Here is a 16,631-nt window from a genome sequence, read left to right on the forward strand (position 1 = left end):
CATGATCAGTCTATAATTTTAATGGTAGGTTTATTTGAACAATGAGAGACAGAATAACAACAAAAAAATCCAGAAAAATGCATGTAAAAAATGTTATAAATTGATTTGCATTTTAATGAGGGAAATAAGTATTTGACCCCTCTGCAAAACATGACTTAGTACTTGGTGGCAGAACCCTTGTTGGCAATCACAGAGGTCAGACGTTTCTTGTAGTTGGCCACCAGGTTTGCACACATCTCAGGAGGGATTTTGTCCCACTCCTCTTTGCAGATCTTCTCCAAGTCATTAAAGTTTCGAGCCTGACGTTTGGCAACTCGAACCTTCAGCTCCCTCCACAGATTTTCTATGGGATTAAGGTCTGGAGACTGGCTAGGCCACTCCAGCACCTTAATGTGCTTCTTCTTGAGCCACTCCTTTGTTGCCTTGGCCGTGTGTTTTGGGTCATTGTCATGCTGGAATACCCATCCACGACCCATTTTCAATGCCCTGGCTGAGGGAAGGAGTTTCTCACCCAAGATTTGATAGTACATGGCCCCGTCCATCGTCCCTTTGATGCGGTGAAGTTGTCCTGTCCCCTTAGCAGAAAAACACCCCCAAAGCATAATGTTTCCACCTCCATGTTTGACATTTTACATTTTAGTCATTTAGCAGACGCTCTTATCCAGAGCGACTTACAGTTAGTGCATACATTATTTTTTTATCGAACCCACAACCCTGGCGTTGCAAACGCCATGCTCTACCAACTGAGCTACATCCCCTGCCGGCCATTCCCTCCCCTCCCTCCCCTACCCTGGACGACGCTGGGCCAATTGTGCGCGCCGCCCCATGGGTCTCCCGGTCGCGGCCGGCTACGACAGAGCCTGGATTCGAACCAGGATCTCTAGTGGCGCAGTGGTCTAAGGCACTGCATCGCAGTGCTAGCTGTGCCACTAGAGATCCTGGTTCGAATCCAGGCTCTTTCGACCACTGCGCCACTCGGTGGGGATGGTGTTCTTGGGGTCATAGGCAGCATTCCTCCTCTTCCAAACACGGCCAGTTGAGTGGATGGCAAAGAGCTCGATTTTGGTCTCATCTGACCACAACACTTTCACCCAGTTCTCCTCTGAATCATTCAGATGTTCATTGGCAAACTTCAGACGGGCCTGTACATGTTCTTTCTTGAGCAGGGGGACCTTGCGGGCGCTGCAGGATTTCAGTCCTTCACGGCGTAGTGTGTTACCAATTGTTTTCTTGGTGACTGTGGTCCCAGCTGCCTTGAGATCATTGACAACATCCTCCTGTGTAGTTCTGTGCTGATGAGGTGAGATCTTGCATGGAGCCCCAGGCCGAGGGAGATTGACAGTTCTTTTGTGTTTCTTCCATTTGCGAATAATCGCACCAACTGTTGTCACCTTCTCACCAAGCTGCTTGGCGATGGTCTTGTAGCCCATTCCAGCCTTGTGTAGGTCTACAATATTGTCCCTGACATCCTTGGAGAGCTCTTTGGTCTTGGCCATGGTGGAGAGTTTGGAATCTGATTCATTGATTGCTTCTGTGGACAGGTGTCTTTTATACAGGTAACAAACTGAGATTAGGAGCACTCCCTTTAAGAGTGTGTTCCTAATCTCAGCTCATTACCTGTATAAAAGACACCTGGGAGCCAGAAATCTTTCTGATTGCGAGGGGGTCAAATACTTATTTCCCTCATTAAAATGCGAATCAATTTATAACATTTTTGACATGCGTTTTTCTGGATGTTTTTGTTGTTATTCTGTCTCTCACTGTTCAAATAAACCTACCATAAAAATTATAGACTGATCATTTCTTTGTCAGTGGGCAAAATCAGCAGGGGATCAAATACTTTTTTTCCCTCACTGTACATAGATGGTGCGTGAGTTTGGGGAAGATAATTTTCACCATAAAAGGATTCCAGTACTTTTGGTAAATTTTGCAACCCTAGCTACTCAGAATCCCTTAGCATTTGGAGCATGTGTCTCCCTTGGGATTGGATATTTCACTATTACACCCCTCTTGAGCTTCATTTAATTCTAAATCCAGAGGAATTGATTCATTCTCCTAACTCCTTCACAGTGTAAAATCCTAAAAGTTACCAAGCCTATTACATTCCCAATTATAGATGATTGCACTTTAAGTGGAATTGACCGGTCCGGTCCGTGCCTCTAGCTCAGTTCATGGCTGCTACACTGAATGTAAGTGAGGCCTTGGTGGACTGTACATCCTGTAGGTAAGGTTATATTTGATGTGTTCTCTCCCGTGTGCTGGTAAGGGCACAGATGACAGACCGGTAGGATTCCAGTTGAGGTGGTTTAATAACGCTGAAGATGCACAGGCACGGAACAGCACCGCACATTGGATGGAGTATGGATGGATGTAGTATGGATGGATGTAGTATGGATGGATGGAGTATGGATGGATGTAGTATGGATGGATGGAGTATGGATGGATGTAGTATGGATGGATGGAGTATGGATGGATGGAGTATGGATGGATGGAGTATGGATGGATGGAGTATGGATGGATGGAGTATGGATGGATGGAGTATGGATGGATGGAGTATGGATGGATGGAGTATGGATGGATGGAGTATGGATGGATGGATGGATGTAGCATGGATGGATGTAGCATGGATGGATGTAGTATGGATGGATGTAGTATGGATGGATGGAGTATGGATGGATGGAGTATGGATGGATGGAGTATGGATGGATGGAGTATGGATGGATGTAGTATGGATGGATGGAGTATGGATGGATGTAGTATGGATGGATGGAGTATGGATGGATGGAGTATGGATGGATGGAGTATGGATGGATGGAGTATGGATGGATGGAGTATGGATGGATGTAGTATGGATGGATGTAGTATGGATGGATGTAGCATGGATGGATGGAGTATGGATGGATGGAGTATGGATGGATGTAGTATGGATGGATGTAGTATGGATGGATGGAGTATGGATGGATGGAGTATGGATGGATGGAGTATGGATGGATGGAGTATGGATGGATGTAGTATGGATGGGTTAAGGCACTTAGTGGTCTGGCAACTTGCTTCAACCAAAGTGTGTGTGTGTGTGTGTGTGTGTGTGAGTCTGTGTGTGTGTGTGTGTGTGAGAGAGTCTGTGTGTGTGTGTAAAGAGATAAATAAAGATAGAATAGTGAATGACAGAATACAATCTCCAATTCACATCTCTTATAATCAATATGCATGGCTATAACATGACTATGATGACTTAATGCTATACAGGACCACACAGCACAATACAACGTTACTGTGACTGCACTAATTTGAGATCAAAGGGGTGCCGGTCGCACGTGTACAAACAAAGCATAGCACCATCATCTTCATTACAGGGCTACAACGGCACAATGAAACATTATCGTATACAAATACAGGGGTTAAATGTTCAAAATGATATGTCAACCAAAACAGAGCTGGCCAGCTCACAATAGCTCGCAGTAGAAACTACTATAATGTTGCAGAGTGCATCTTCAGACATAAACACCTGAATGATATGAAGTATGTACTTACATATCAACCAGGATGCACACTGGCCTTGGCTAACGCAATGAAAGATATGAAATATGTACAGTTGAAGTCAGAAGTTTACATACACTTAGGTTGGAGTCATTAAAACTTGTTTTTCAACCACTCCGCAAATTTCTTGTTAACAAACTATAGTTTTGGCAAGTCGGTTAGGACATCTACTTTGGGCATGACACGTAATTTTTCCAACAATTGTTTACAGACAGATGATTTCACTTATAATTTACTGTATCACAATTCCAGTGGGTCAGAAGTTGACTGTGCCTTTAAACAGTTTGGAAAATTCCAGAAAATGATGTCATGGCTTTAGAAGCTTCTGATAGGCTAATTGACATCATGCGAGTCAATTGGAGGTGTACCTGTGGATGTATTTCAAGGCCTACCTTCAAACTCAGTGCCTCTTTGCTTGACATCATGGAAAAATCAAAAGAAATCAGCCAAGATCTCAGATTTTTTTTTTGTAGACCTCCACAAGTCTGGTTCATCCTTTATATAATGTGATACAGCCATATAGGGTTAATTATATTTTCAACAATTCTCCTCCCGCCGCCCACTCAGGCTATCAGGTGCTTCCATCGCCCACTCGTTTCTAAAAGCAGAATTGATAATGCTGCAGTAGAGAGTGGTGTGGAGAGCAGAATTGATAATGCTGCAGTAGAGAGTGGTGTGGAGTGCAGAATTGATAATGCTGCAGTAGATAGTGGTGTGGAGAGCAGAATTGATAATGCTGCAGTAGAGAGTGGTGTGGAGAGCAGAATTGATAATGCTGCAGTAGAGAGTGGTGTGGAGAGCAGAATTGATAATGCTGCAGGAGAGAGTGGTGTGGAGAGCAGAATTGATAATGCTGCAGTAGAGAGTGGTGTGGAGAGCAGAATTGATAATGCTGCAGTAGAGAGTGGTGTGGAGAGCAGAATTGATAATGCTGCAGTAGAGAGTGGTGTGGAGAGCAGAATTGATAATGCTGCAGTAGAGAGTGGTGTGGAGAGCAGAATTGATAATGCTGCAGGAGAGAGTGGTGTGGAGAGCAGAATTGATAATGCTGCAGGAGAGAGTGGTGTGGAGAGCAGAATTGATAATGCTGCAGGAGAGAGTGGTGTGGAGAGCAGAATTGATAATGCTGCAGTAGAGAGTGGTGTGGAGAGCAGAATTGATAATGCTGCAGTAGAGAGTGGTGTGGAGAGCAGAATTGATCATGCTGCAGTAAGTCTTATCTGACTGTTTTATTTGGATCCCCCTCTTTCTAAAAAAAAAAAAAGCTGTTGCCATAGAAACCAGCCATAGTTCATCACGAAGATGAAGTTGAGAGATCAAAACCTAAGAGGCTGCATGCATTAGGGCTGTCTCCGACCCCCCCCAAAAAAAAAAATCATGGTAGACTGAGAGTTGTCCGTTTTTTCGACAAATCTATTGGTCGAAATTTTAAAACGTATATTTTTCCATATATATATAGACACAAACCCTCTGTTTGAATACAATCAACTATAGTTAGGCTACTGAGCTTGTCTGATGCTTTAATTACTGCGATTAAAAAATGAAGACATAAATTACTAAAGAGGGAGTCAGAGATCAATATAGCCCAACCGGAAGAAACCAACCTGTTCCTGACCCTCCTCCCGCCTCCCGCTGCCTGGTGCTGCTGGTCTTCAGATTCTGCCGTTACGCTCCTAATGTTGCTGGTGATAGGCTACGCCAGCGGTCGTCAATGCTTTTCCATTTGGAGTGCCAAATCGTACCATTTCTACTGATCTGCGTGCCAGTTATGATTTTTATATGTACATTTCCGTGGATTTTTATTTCTTTTTGTAATAGTCTTAATATCTCAAAATCAATGTCATGTGGTTAATCTAAATGAAAATGATACAAATTTAAAAGTAACTTCTATTGACAATATGTAAAAATAGCCTACAGAAACCAACAGATAAAAACATTGCAGCCTGCAGGTAGAAAATATCCTGTTAATAATAAATATCCTATAAATCACATTGGCCATGGCCTGTCTGCAAGGAACTTGAAACATTGTATCAACTAATAACATGGTCCAGCCCGATCGTTCAAGCAAACTTGCAACATTGTATAAAATATTCTGGGCCCTCAGAGTTTCCCATGCCAGTGAGCTCCTGACAGACAGACACACTGTAGGCTATTTTGCGCAAGGGATAAGATGAAATCAGGTAGGCCTATTTTATGATGTTTCCACCTGATCAGAGCATTACATTTTTTTCCACTTTCATGCTGAGTGGTTATCAAAAGGGAGAGACCTGGAAGAAGTTTTCCAATAGGCTACGTTGAGGAACTATTGTCGCAGGTAGCTTAGTGGGTAAGAGCGTTGTGCCAGTAACCGAAAGGTCGCTGGTTCTAATCCCCGAGCCGACTAGGTGAAAAATCTGTCGATGTGCCCTTGAGCAAGGCACTTAACCCTAACTGCTCCCGTAAGTCGCTCTGGATAAGGGCGTCTGCTAAATGACAAAAAAATAATAATAATAATAAAAAAATGTAAAAACAGACTTTGTTTACTTGCTGTTTGGTGCGAGGAAAAAATGACTTTGAGAATCTCCACAGTGATGATTAGTTAAGACAATCAGAAATAGTATCAGATCCCCAAATGGGCACATTTATAGGCCTCCAAACAGAAGACAATTAATACATTGACAACTCATAGAATTAAATGTACGCTCTTGTGGTCCTCTGTAGCTCAGCTGGTAGAGCACGGCGCTTGTAACGCCAAGGTAGTGGGTTCGATCCCCGGGACCACCCATACACAAAAAAATGTATGCACGCATGACTGTAAGTCGCTTTGGATAAAAGCGTCTGCTAAATGGCATATTATTATAAATAAACCAAATATTCTCAAATATAGTGTAGCCTAGGTTGTTAGCTCCTATAATGACAACGGTAAGACTGTAATAATAATAATAATAATAATAATATAATGAATGCATTAACAGAAATGACTGTAACCAAACAAACAGTGTAGATGATAAATTATGGTAATTAAGGGTAAATATACTGCTGGTGGTACTGGTGTACCACCCCCGCGGCCTCCGCAATGGATTAGTCCACTCAGACAGGTGTGAATCAGACAGGTGTACCGCCTCCGCAATGGATTAGTCCACTCAGACAGGTGTGAATCAGACAGGTGTACCACCCCCTCGGCCTCCGCAATGGATTAGTCCACTCAGACAGGTGTGAATCAGACAGGTGTACCACCCCCCTCGGCCTCCGCAATGGATTAGTCCACTCAGACAGGTGTGAATCAGACAGGTGTACCACCCCCTCGGCCTCCCCAATGGATTAGTCCACTCAGACAGGTGTGAATCAGACAGGTGTACCATCCCCTCGGCCTCCGCAATGGATTAGTCCACTCAGACAGGTGTGAATCAGACAGGTGTGCCACCCCCTCGGCCTCCGCAATGGATTAGTCCACTCAGACAGGTGTGAATCAGACAGGTGTGCCACCCCCGCAGCCTCCGCAATGGATTAGTCCACACAGACAGGTGTGAATCAGACAGGTGTGCCACCCCCTCGGCCTCCGCAATGGATTAGTCCACTCAGACAGGTGTGAATCAGACAGGTGTACCACCCCCCTCGGCAATGGATTAGTCCACTCAGACAGGTGTGAATCAGACAGGTGTGCCACCCCCTCGGCCTCCGCAATGGATTAGTCCAATCAGACAGGTGTACCACCCCCACGGTCTCCACAATAACATTATTTTATAAATCAGCCACTGCTGGACTAAAGAAGTCTTGTTCGACCAACAGCCTGTCGTCCAAACCATCGACCAGTCGACTAAATGGGGTCAGCCCTAGCGTGCGTGTGTGTGTGGGCATGTGAGCACCGCTTTAGCTCTCACTTGAGAAAGGCTAGAGGGGTAAGAAACACTGAGACAGGCTAGAGGGGTAAGAAACACTGAGACAGGCTAGAGGGGTAAGAAACACTGAGACAGGCTAGAGGGGTAAGAAACACTGAGACAGGCTAGAGGGGTAAGAAACACTGAGACAGGCTAGAGGGGTAAGAAACACTGAGACAGGCTAGAGGGGTAAGAAACACTGAGACAGGCTAGAGGGGTAAGAAACACTGAGACAGGCTAGAGGGGTAAGAAACACTGAGACAGGCTAGAGGGGTAAGAAACACTGAGACAGGCTAGAGGGGTAAGAAACACTGAGACAGGCTAGAGGGGTAAGAAACACTGAGACAGGCTAGAGGGGTAAGAAACACTGAGACAGGCTAGAGGGGTAAGAAACACTGAGACAGGCTAGAGGGGTAAGAAACACTGAGACAGGCTAGAGGGGTAAGAAACACTGAGACAGGCTAGAGGGGTAAGAAACACTGAGACAGGCTAGAGGGGTAAGAAACACTGAGACAGGCTAGAGGGGTAAGAAACACTGAGACAGGCTAGAGGGGTAAGAAACACTGAGACAGGCTAGAGGGGTAAGAAACACTGAGACAGGCTAGAGGGGTAAGAAACACTGAGACAGGCTAGAGGGGTAAGAAACACTGAGACAGGCTAGAGGGTTAAGACACACTGAGACAGGCTAGAGGGGTAAGAAACACTGAGACAGGCTAGAGGGTTAAGAAACACTGAGACAGGCTAGAGGGGTAAGAAACACTGAGACAGGCTAGAGGGGTAAGAAACACTGAGACAGGCTAGAGGGGTAAGAAACACTGAGACAGGCTAGAGGGGTAAGAAACACTGAGACAGGCTAGAGGGGTAAGAAACACTGAGACAGGCTAGAGGGGTAAGAAACACTGAGACAGGCTAGAGGGGTAAGAAACACTGAGACAGGCTAGAGGGGTAAGAAACACTGAGACAGGCTAGAGGGGTAAGAAACACTGAGACAGGCTAGAGGGGTAAGAAACACTGAGACAGGCTAGAGGGGTAAGAAACACTGAGACAGGCTAGAGGGGTAAGAAACACTGAGACAGGCTAGAGGGGTAAGAAACACTGAGACAGGCTAGAGGGGTAAGAAACACTGAGACAGGCTAGAGGGGTAAGAAACACTGAGACAGGCTAGAGGGGTAAGAAACACTGAGACAGGCTAGAGGGGTAAGAAACACTGAGACAGGCTAGAGGGGTAAGAAACACTGAGACAGGCTAGAGGGGTAAGACACACTGAGACAGGCTAGAGGGGTAAGAAATACTGAGGCTTGATGCTGTTTAAGTGCACTCATCAAGTTCCTGAGAAAAACTTAAAGTTAATACCTCAAGTCTAGATTGCGGAGTTAACTTTTTCCATTAGTTCCCCATTATTGTCTTGTTTACTGCAAAAACAGGTACACTACGTTCTGGAACCACTTTTACATTTAATTGTAGACTAATTGTTGTAAATTCAGAGGTCTTGCTCCCTTTTCAGTGAGGAGGTGTTGTACACAGTACTCTGTACTTGGTGAACACATCAACAGAGAGAGATGTGGAGAATAGATTAGGCTACTTCCCAAATTGCCCTCTATTCTTTATGGGCCCCAGTCAAAAGTAGTGCACTATAAAGGGAATAAGGTGCTATTTGGGACTCAACCTATCAGCTCCATTTAATTTGCCGTAATGGATTTTTCCCTCCATTACCAGCCCCCGGTGGCAAAAGCAGCACTTACGTTGGTTTGGAATGAAGCTTAAAGGGGCAATCCGTAGTTGAAACATTAACCAAGTGACTGCCCGCCTCTGTTTGGTAAAAAGCTAAGTGACGGGCATGGAGAAATTCATAGACATAGATTTGGATGCAACGACTGACAATATCAAAATGATAGTTTGAACCATGTTTTGAGTCTATACAGTGTTTGTCTACAATTATTGCAGTAAAACAAGCTTCTATTTTGGGTTCTGATGGGGTACGACAGTTGAACTAAACTCATGAGGCATTTATAAATTATATTCTTCAAGAATCAATGGGTATATATCATTAATTGATGTATGGATCAATTAATTAATTATCCTCTGTAGCTCAATTGGTAGAGCATGGCGCTTGTAACGCCAGGGTAGTGGGTTCGATCCCCGGGACCACCTATACGTAAAAACGTATGCACACATGACTGTAAGTCGCTTTGGATAAAAGTGTCTGCTAAATGGCTTATTATTTATTATTATTATATTATTATTATGGATGGTAGCAACTGCAGATTGGCCCTTTAAGGTTCATTCAAATCTGTCCACCAGTATGTTAATGAGGAATTAAATAATGTAAAGGTGTTATAGTTCAGAGGGATTAAATAATGTAAAGGTGTTATAGTTCACAGGAATTAAATAATGTAAAGGTGTTATAGTTCACAGGAATTAAATAATGTAAAGGTGTTATAGTTCACAGGAATTAAATAATGTAAAGGTGTTATAGTTCAGAGGAATTAAATAATGTAAAGGTGTTATAGTTCAGAGGAATTAAATAATGTAAAGGTGTTATAGTTCAGAGGAATTAAATAATGTAAAGGTGTTATAGTTCACAGAGGGATTCAATAATAATTAACTGGGCTCTGAGGGGTGGCCAGTCCTCTCCTGGCTGTACTGGGTAGAGAGGAACCAGGCTCTGAGGGGTGGCCAGTCCTCTTCTGGCTGTACTGGGTAGAGAGGAACCAGGCTCTGAGGGGTGGCCAGTCCTCTCCTGGCTGTGCTGGGTAGAGAGGAACCAGGCTCTGAGGGGTGGCCAGTCCTCTCCTGGCTGTGCTGGGTAGAGAGGAACCAGGCTCTGAGGGGTGGCCAGTCCTCTCCTGGCTGTGCTGGGTAGAGAGGAACCAGGCTCTGAGGGGTGGCCAGTCCTCTCCTGGCTGTGCTGGGTAGAGAGGAACCAGGCTCTGAGGGGTGGCCAGTCCTCTTCTGGCTGTACTGGGTAGACCAGAGGAACCAGGCTCTGAGGGGTGGCCAGTCCTCTTCTGGCTGTACTGGGTAGAGAGGAACCAGGCTCTGAGGGGTGGTCAGTCCTCTCCTGGCTGTACTGGGTAGAGAGGAACCAGGCTCTGAGGGGTGGCCAGTCCTCTTCTGGCTGTACTGGGTAGAGAGGAACCAGGCTCTGAGGGGTGGCCAGTCCTCTCCTGGCTGTACTGGGTAGAGAGGAACCAGGCTCTGAGGGGTGGCCAGTCCTCTTCTGGCTGTACTGGGTAGAGAGGAACCAGGCTCTGAGGGGTAGAGAGGAACCAGGCTCTGAGGGGTGGCCAGTCCTCTCCTGGCTGTACTGGGTAGAGAGGAACCAGGCTCTGAGGGGTGGCCAGTCCTCTTCTGGCTGTACTGGGTAGAGAGGAACCAGGCTCTGAGGGGTTGCCAGTCCTCTACTGGCTGTACTGGGTAGAGAGGAACCAGGCTCTGAGGGGTGGTCAGTCCTCTTCTGGCTGTACTGGGTAGAGAGGAACCAGGCTCTGAGGGGTGGCCAGTCCTCTTCTGGCTGTACTGGGTAGAGAGGAACCAGGCTCTGAGGGGTGGTCCTTTTCTGGCTAGATCAATCTGCTTTATTCCCTTGGGATAATCTAATCTAGTCTGTGCTAGATTAATTTGATTTATTCCCTCTGGAATAATTGAATCTAGTCTGTGCTAGATTCATCTGATTTAATCCCTCTGGAATAATCTAATCTAGTCTGTGCTAGATTAATCAGATGTATTCCCTTGGGGAATAATATAATCTAGTCTGTGCTAGATTGATCTGATTTATTCCTTTGGGGAATAATCTAGTCTGTGCTAATTGAATCTGCTTTATTCTCTTGGGGAATAATCTACACTGTTCTGTTGTAGCACATTAATTTAATCTGCTTTATTCTCTTGGGGGAATAATCTACACTGTTCTGTTGTAGCACATTAATTTAATCTGCTTTATTCTCTTGGGGAATAATCTGCACTGTTCTGTTGTAGCACATTAATTTAATCTGCTTTATTCTCTTGGGGAATAATCTACACTGGTCTGTTGTAGCACAGTCATTTAGAAAGAGAGACAGCTGGGCTAGTTCTCTTTCTTTAGTGAATTTCCTCTTTCGTTTCCTCCTCCTGTTTCCTCCTCTCTACACCCTCCTCTCTTCCTTAATCTGCCTCGCTATCAAGTAATTGGATCCTTTGTTCAGCCGTTAGGAACATAAGGAATGGAATAAGCAGCATCCATTCACACTACTTTCTAATCAAGCCTAGTCTAATTGGGCTCCGTTCTCAGGCTGTAGTTATGGGAGACCAGGGAAGGGAAATCTGAGCAGTATATAAAGTCTTCTCTCTCTCGAGTCTGGTGAAAATGTCTAAAATAGGAAAGATCTGCCTCTGAACTTGCCTTATGGCATGTTCTGTCTTGACTGTTATGGTCTCTGAATATTAATGTCATTCACGTGTCCCAACTGGCAACCTATTCCCTACATAGTGCACTACTTTTGACCTGAGTCCCATGGGTCCTGGTCTAAAGTAGTGCACTATGTAGGGACACATCCCATGTCTATTTGTGCACGTATTTCATTCGGGGAACAATATATTTATAAAGGATGTATTTGTGTCACCAGAAAGGTCAAGTGTGCTTATTCTGAACTCTACTTAGTGGTCAAATGTTGACTGGTGGCAGACCGTGTATTTTGAGGTTGGGCTACACTGCAGCCAGCTGGAAAAAATGTCTGTCTGTCTAAAAACTTATCTACACCTCAAGACTTTTATCATGGTAATGTCATCTCATGCATATTGTGGTCCTCTGTAGCTCAGCTGGTAGAGCATGGCGCTTGTAACGCCAGGGTAATGGGTTCGATCCCCGGGACCACCCATACGTAAAAATGTATGCACACATGACTGTAAGTCGCTTTGGATAAAAGCGTCTGCTAAATGGCATATTATTATATTATTCAGTTTCACGTTTAATTAACTTCTCTTTGTTAAGCTGTTTTTGAGATGTCAGCACCTATACGAAAGGGGAAAAACTTCTCTAAGAAAAACAACTTGTGGAATTTCCCAAATGTCTTTGATTATTTCAACTTGGTTTCTAGTTATTGGTTTTACAGGTCCATTGTCCTGTAGTTCTATACCAGTATATCAGGGACACTGTCGAAGTTAGTTGATACATCCCATCTGAATGAATACATTGTTCAGACTGTTGATCCATGCCTAATATCCGTGTATTGCTTGTGGTAACAGTGGGCAATCCGTCTCCTACTATTCTCTTGTTCTACTGCTAATTAGTCTCTTGAAAACAGCATGTTTTTTTACCAAACATCATAGAAATTGCCGTCCATTTCATGTTCATATTTTACTTTTCCACTCCCCATTGTTCTACTACCACTATCCTCCTCCAATCTAACACAGTCAGGCTTGTAGTCTCTATAGCCCTTCCCTCTTGTAAGACAGTACAACTTCAGTCAGCCAGGTAGTCTCTATAGCCCTTCCCTCTTGTAAGACAGTACAACTTCAGTCAGCCAGGTAGTCTCTATAGCCCTTCCCTCTTGTAAGACAGTACAACTTCAGTCAGCCAGGTAGTCTCTATAGCCCTTCCCTCTTGTAAGACAGTACAACTTCAGTCAGCCAGGTAGTCTCTATAGCCCTTCCCTCTTGTAAGACAGTACAACTTCAGTCAGCCAGGTAGTCTCTATAGCCCTTCCCTCTTGTAAGACAGTACAACTTCAGTCAGCCTGGTAGTCTCTATAGCCCTTCCCTCTTGTAAGACAGTACAACTTCAGTCAGCCAGGTAGTCTCTATAGCCCTTCCCTCTTGTAAGACAGTACAACTTCAGTCAGCCAGGTAGTCTCTATAGCCCTTCCCTCTTGTAAGACAGTACAACTTCAGTCAGCCAGGTAGTCTCTATAGCCCTTCCCTCTTGTAAGACAGTACAACTTCAGTCAGCCAGGTAGTCTCTATAGCCCTTCCCTCTTGTAAGACAGTACAACTTCAGTCAGCCTGGTAGTCTCTATAGCCCTTCCCTCTTGTAAGACAGTACAACTTCAGTCAGCCAGGTAGTCTCTATAGCCCTTCCCTCTTGTAAGACAGTACAACTTCAGTCAGCCAGGTAGTCTCTATAGCCCTTCCCTCTTGTAAGACAGTACAACTTCAGTCAGCCAGGTAGTCTCTATAGCCCTTCCCTCTTGTAAGACAGAGCAGCTTCAGTCAGCCAGGTAGTCTCTATAGCCCTTCCCTCTTGTAAGACAGAGCAACTTCAGTCAGCCAGGTAGTCTCTATAGCCCTTCCCTCTTGTAAGACAGAGCAGCTTCAGTCAGCCAGGTAGTCTCTATAGCCCTTCCCTCTTGTAAGACAAAGCAGCTTCAGTCAGCCAGGTAGTCTCTATAGCCCTTCCCTCTTGTAAGACAGAGCAGCTTCAGTCAGCCAGGTAGTCTCTATAGCCCTTCCCTCTTGTAAGACAGTACAACTTCAGTCAGCCAGGTAGTCTCTATAGCCCTTCCCTCTTGTAAGACAGTACAACTTCAGTCAGCCAGGTAGTCTCTATAGCCCTTCCCTCTTGGAAGACAGTACAACTTCAGTCAGCCAGGTAGTCTCTATAGCCCTTCCCTCTTGTAAGACAGTACAACTTCAGTCAGCCAGGTAGTCTCTATAGCCCTTCCCTCTTGTAAGACAGTACAACTTCAGTCAGCCAGGTAGTCTCTATAGCCCTTCCCTCTTGTAAGACAGTACAACTTCAGTCAGCCAGGTAGTCTCTATAGCCCTTCCCTCTTGTAAGACAGTACAACTTCAGTCAGCCAGGTAGTCTCTATAGCCCTTCCCTCTTGTAAGACAGTACAACTTCAGTCAGCCAGGTAGTCTCTATAGCCCTTCCCTCTTGTAAGACAGTACAACTTCAGTCAGCCAGGTAGTCTCTATAGCCCTTCCCTCTTGTAAGACAGTACAACTTCAGTCAGCCAGGTAGTCTCTATAGCCCTTCCCTCTTGTAAGACAGTACAACTTCAGTCAGCCAGGTAGTCTCTATAGCCCTTCCCTCTTGTAAGACAGTACAACTTCAGTCAGCCTGGTAGTCTCTATAGCCCTTCCCTCTTGTAAGACAGAGCAGCTTCAGTCAGCCAGGTAGTCTCTATAGCCCTTCCCTCTTGTAAGACAGAGCAGCTTCAGTCAGCCAGGTAGTCTCTATAGCCCTTCCCTCTTGTAAGACAGAGCAACTTCAGTCAGCCAGGTAGTCTCTATAGCCCTTCCCTCTTGTAAGACAGTACAACTTCAGTCAGCCAGGTAGTCTCTATAGCCCTTCCCTCTTGTAAGACAGAGCAACTTCAGTCAGCCAGGTAGTCTCTATAGCCCTTCCCTCTTGTAAGACAGTACAACTTCAGTCAGCCAGGTAGTCTCTATAGCCCTTCCCTCTTGTAAGACAGTACAACTTCAGTCAGCCAGGTAGTCTCTATAGCCCTTCCCTCTTGTAAGACAGTACAACTTCAGTCAGCCAGGTAGTCTCTATAGCCCTTCCCTCTTGTAAGACAGAGCAGCTTCAGTCAGCCAGGTAGTCTCTATAGCCCTTCCCTCTTGAGACAGAGCAGCTTCAGTCAGCCAGGTAGTCTCTATAGCCCTTCCCTCTTGTAAGACAGAGCAGCTTCAGTCAGCCAGGTAGTCTCTATAGCCCTTCCCTCTTGTAAGACAGTACAACTTCAGTCAGCCAGGTAGTCTCTATAGCCCTTCCCTCTTGTAAGACAGTACAACTTCAGTCAGCCAGGTAGTCTCTATAGCCCTTCCCTCTTGTAAGACAGAGCAGCTTCAGTCAGCCAGGTAGTCTCTATAGCCCTTCCCTCTTGTAAGACAGTACAACTTCAGTCAGCCAGGTAGTCTCTATAGCCCTTCCCTCTTGTAAGACAGAGCAGCTTCAGTCAGCCAGGTAGTCTCTATAGCCCTTCCCTCTTGTAAGACAGTACAACTTCAGTCAGCCAGGTAGTCTCTATAGCCCTTCCCTCTTGAGACAGTACAACTTCAGTCAGCCAGGTAGTCTCTATAGCCCTTCCCTCTTGAGACAGAGCAGCTTCAGTCAGCCAGGTAGTCTCTATAGCCCTTCCCTCTTGTAAGACAGTACAACTTCAGTCAGCCAGGTAGTCTCTATAGCCCTTCCCTCTTGTAAGACAGTACAACTTCAGTCAGCCAGGTAGTCTCTATAGCCCTTCCCTCTTGTAAGACAGTACAACTTCAGTCAGCCAGGTAGTCTCTATAGCCCTTCCCTCTTGTAAGACAGTACAACTTCAGTCAGCCAGGTAGTCTCTATAGCCCTTCCCTCTTGAGACAGTACAACTTCAGTCAGCCAGGTAGTCTCTATAGCCCTTCCCTCTTGTAAGACAGTACAACTTCAGTCAGCCAGGTAGTCTCTATAGCCCTTCCCTCTTGTAAGACAGTACAACTTCAGTCAGCCAGGTAGTCTCTATAGCCCTTCCCTCTTGTAAGACAGTACAACTTCAGTCAGCCAGGTAGTCTCTATAGCCCTTCCCTCTTGTAAGACAGTACAACTTCAGTCAGCCAGGTAGTCTCTATAGCCCTTCCCTCTTGTAAGACAGTACAACTTCAGTCAGCCAGGTAGTCTCTATAGCCCTTCCCTCTTGTAAGACAGTACAACTTCAGTCAGCCAGGTAGTCTCTATAGCCCTTCCCTCTTGTAAGACAGTACAACTTCAGTCAGCCAGGTAGTCTCTATAGCCCTTCCCTCTTGTAAGACAGTACAACTTCAGTCAGCCAGGTAGTCTCTATAGCCCTTCCCTCTTGTAAGACAGTACAACTTCAGTCAGCCAGGTAGTCTCTATAGCCCTTCCCTCTTGTAAGACAGTACAACTTCAGTCAGCCAGGTAGTCTCTATAGCCCTTCCCTCTTGTAAGACAGTACAACTTCAGTCAGCCAGGTAGTCTCTATAGCCCTTCCCTCTTGTAAGACAGTACAACTTCAGTCAGCCAGGTAGTCTCTATAGCCCTTCCCTCTTGTAAGACAGAGCAGCTTCAGTCAGCCAGGTAGTCTCTATAGCCCTTCCCTCTTGTAAGACAGAGCAGCTTCAGTCAGCCAGGTAGTCTCTATAGCCCTTCCCTCTTGTAAGACAGTACAACTTCAGTCAGCCAGGTAGTCTCTATAGCCCTTCCCTCTTGTAAGACAGTACAACTTCAGTCAGCCAGGTAGTCTCTATAGCCCTTCCCTCTTGTAAGACAGAGCAGCTTCAGTCAGCCAGGTAGTCTCTATAGCCCTTCCCTCTTGTAAGACA

At 45.4% G+C, this 16,631-nt stretch overlaps 1 protein-coding gene across 1 annotated transcript in view; it reads left to right on the top strand.

Moving 5' to 3' along the window:
• The first annotated feature begins 6,429 nt into the window (after window positions 1–6,429).
• The window catches only part of LOC121578917 (dedicator of cytokinesis protein 1), a 172,598-nt gene continuing 162,396 nt past the window's right edge, over window positions 6,430–16,631 (top strand). Inside the window, 1 exon segment of the mRNA XM_045207649.1 lies at window positions 6,430–6,438. Coding sequence (XP_045063584.1) covers window positions 6,430–6,438 — 9 coding nt within the window.

Source organism: Coregonus clupeaformis, chromosome 26, assembly GCF_020615455.1.
Source record: "Coregonus clupeaformis isolate EN_2021a chromosome 26, ASM2061545v1, whole genome shotgun sequence".
NCBI lineage: Eukaryota > Metazoa > Chordata > Actinopteri > Salmoniformes > Salmonidae > Coregonus > Coregonus clupeaformis.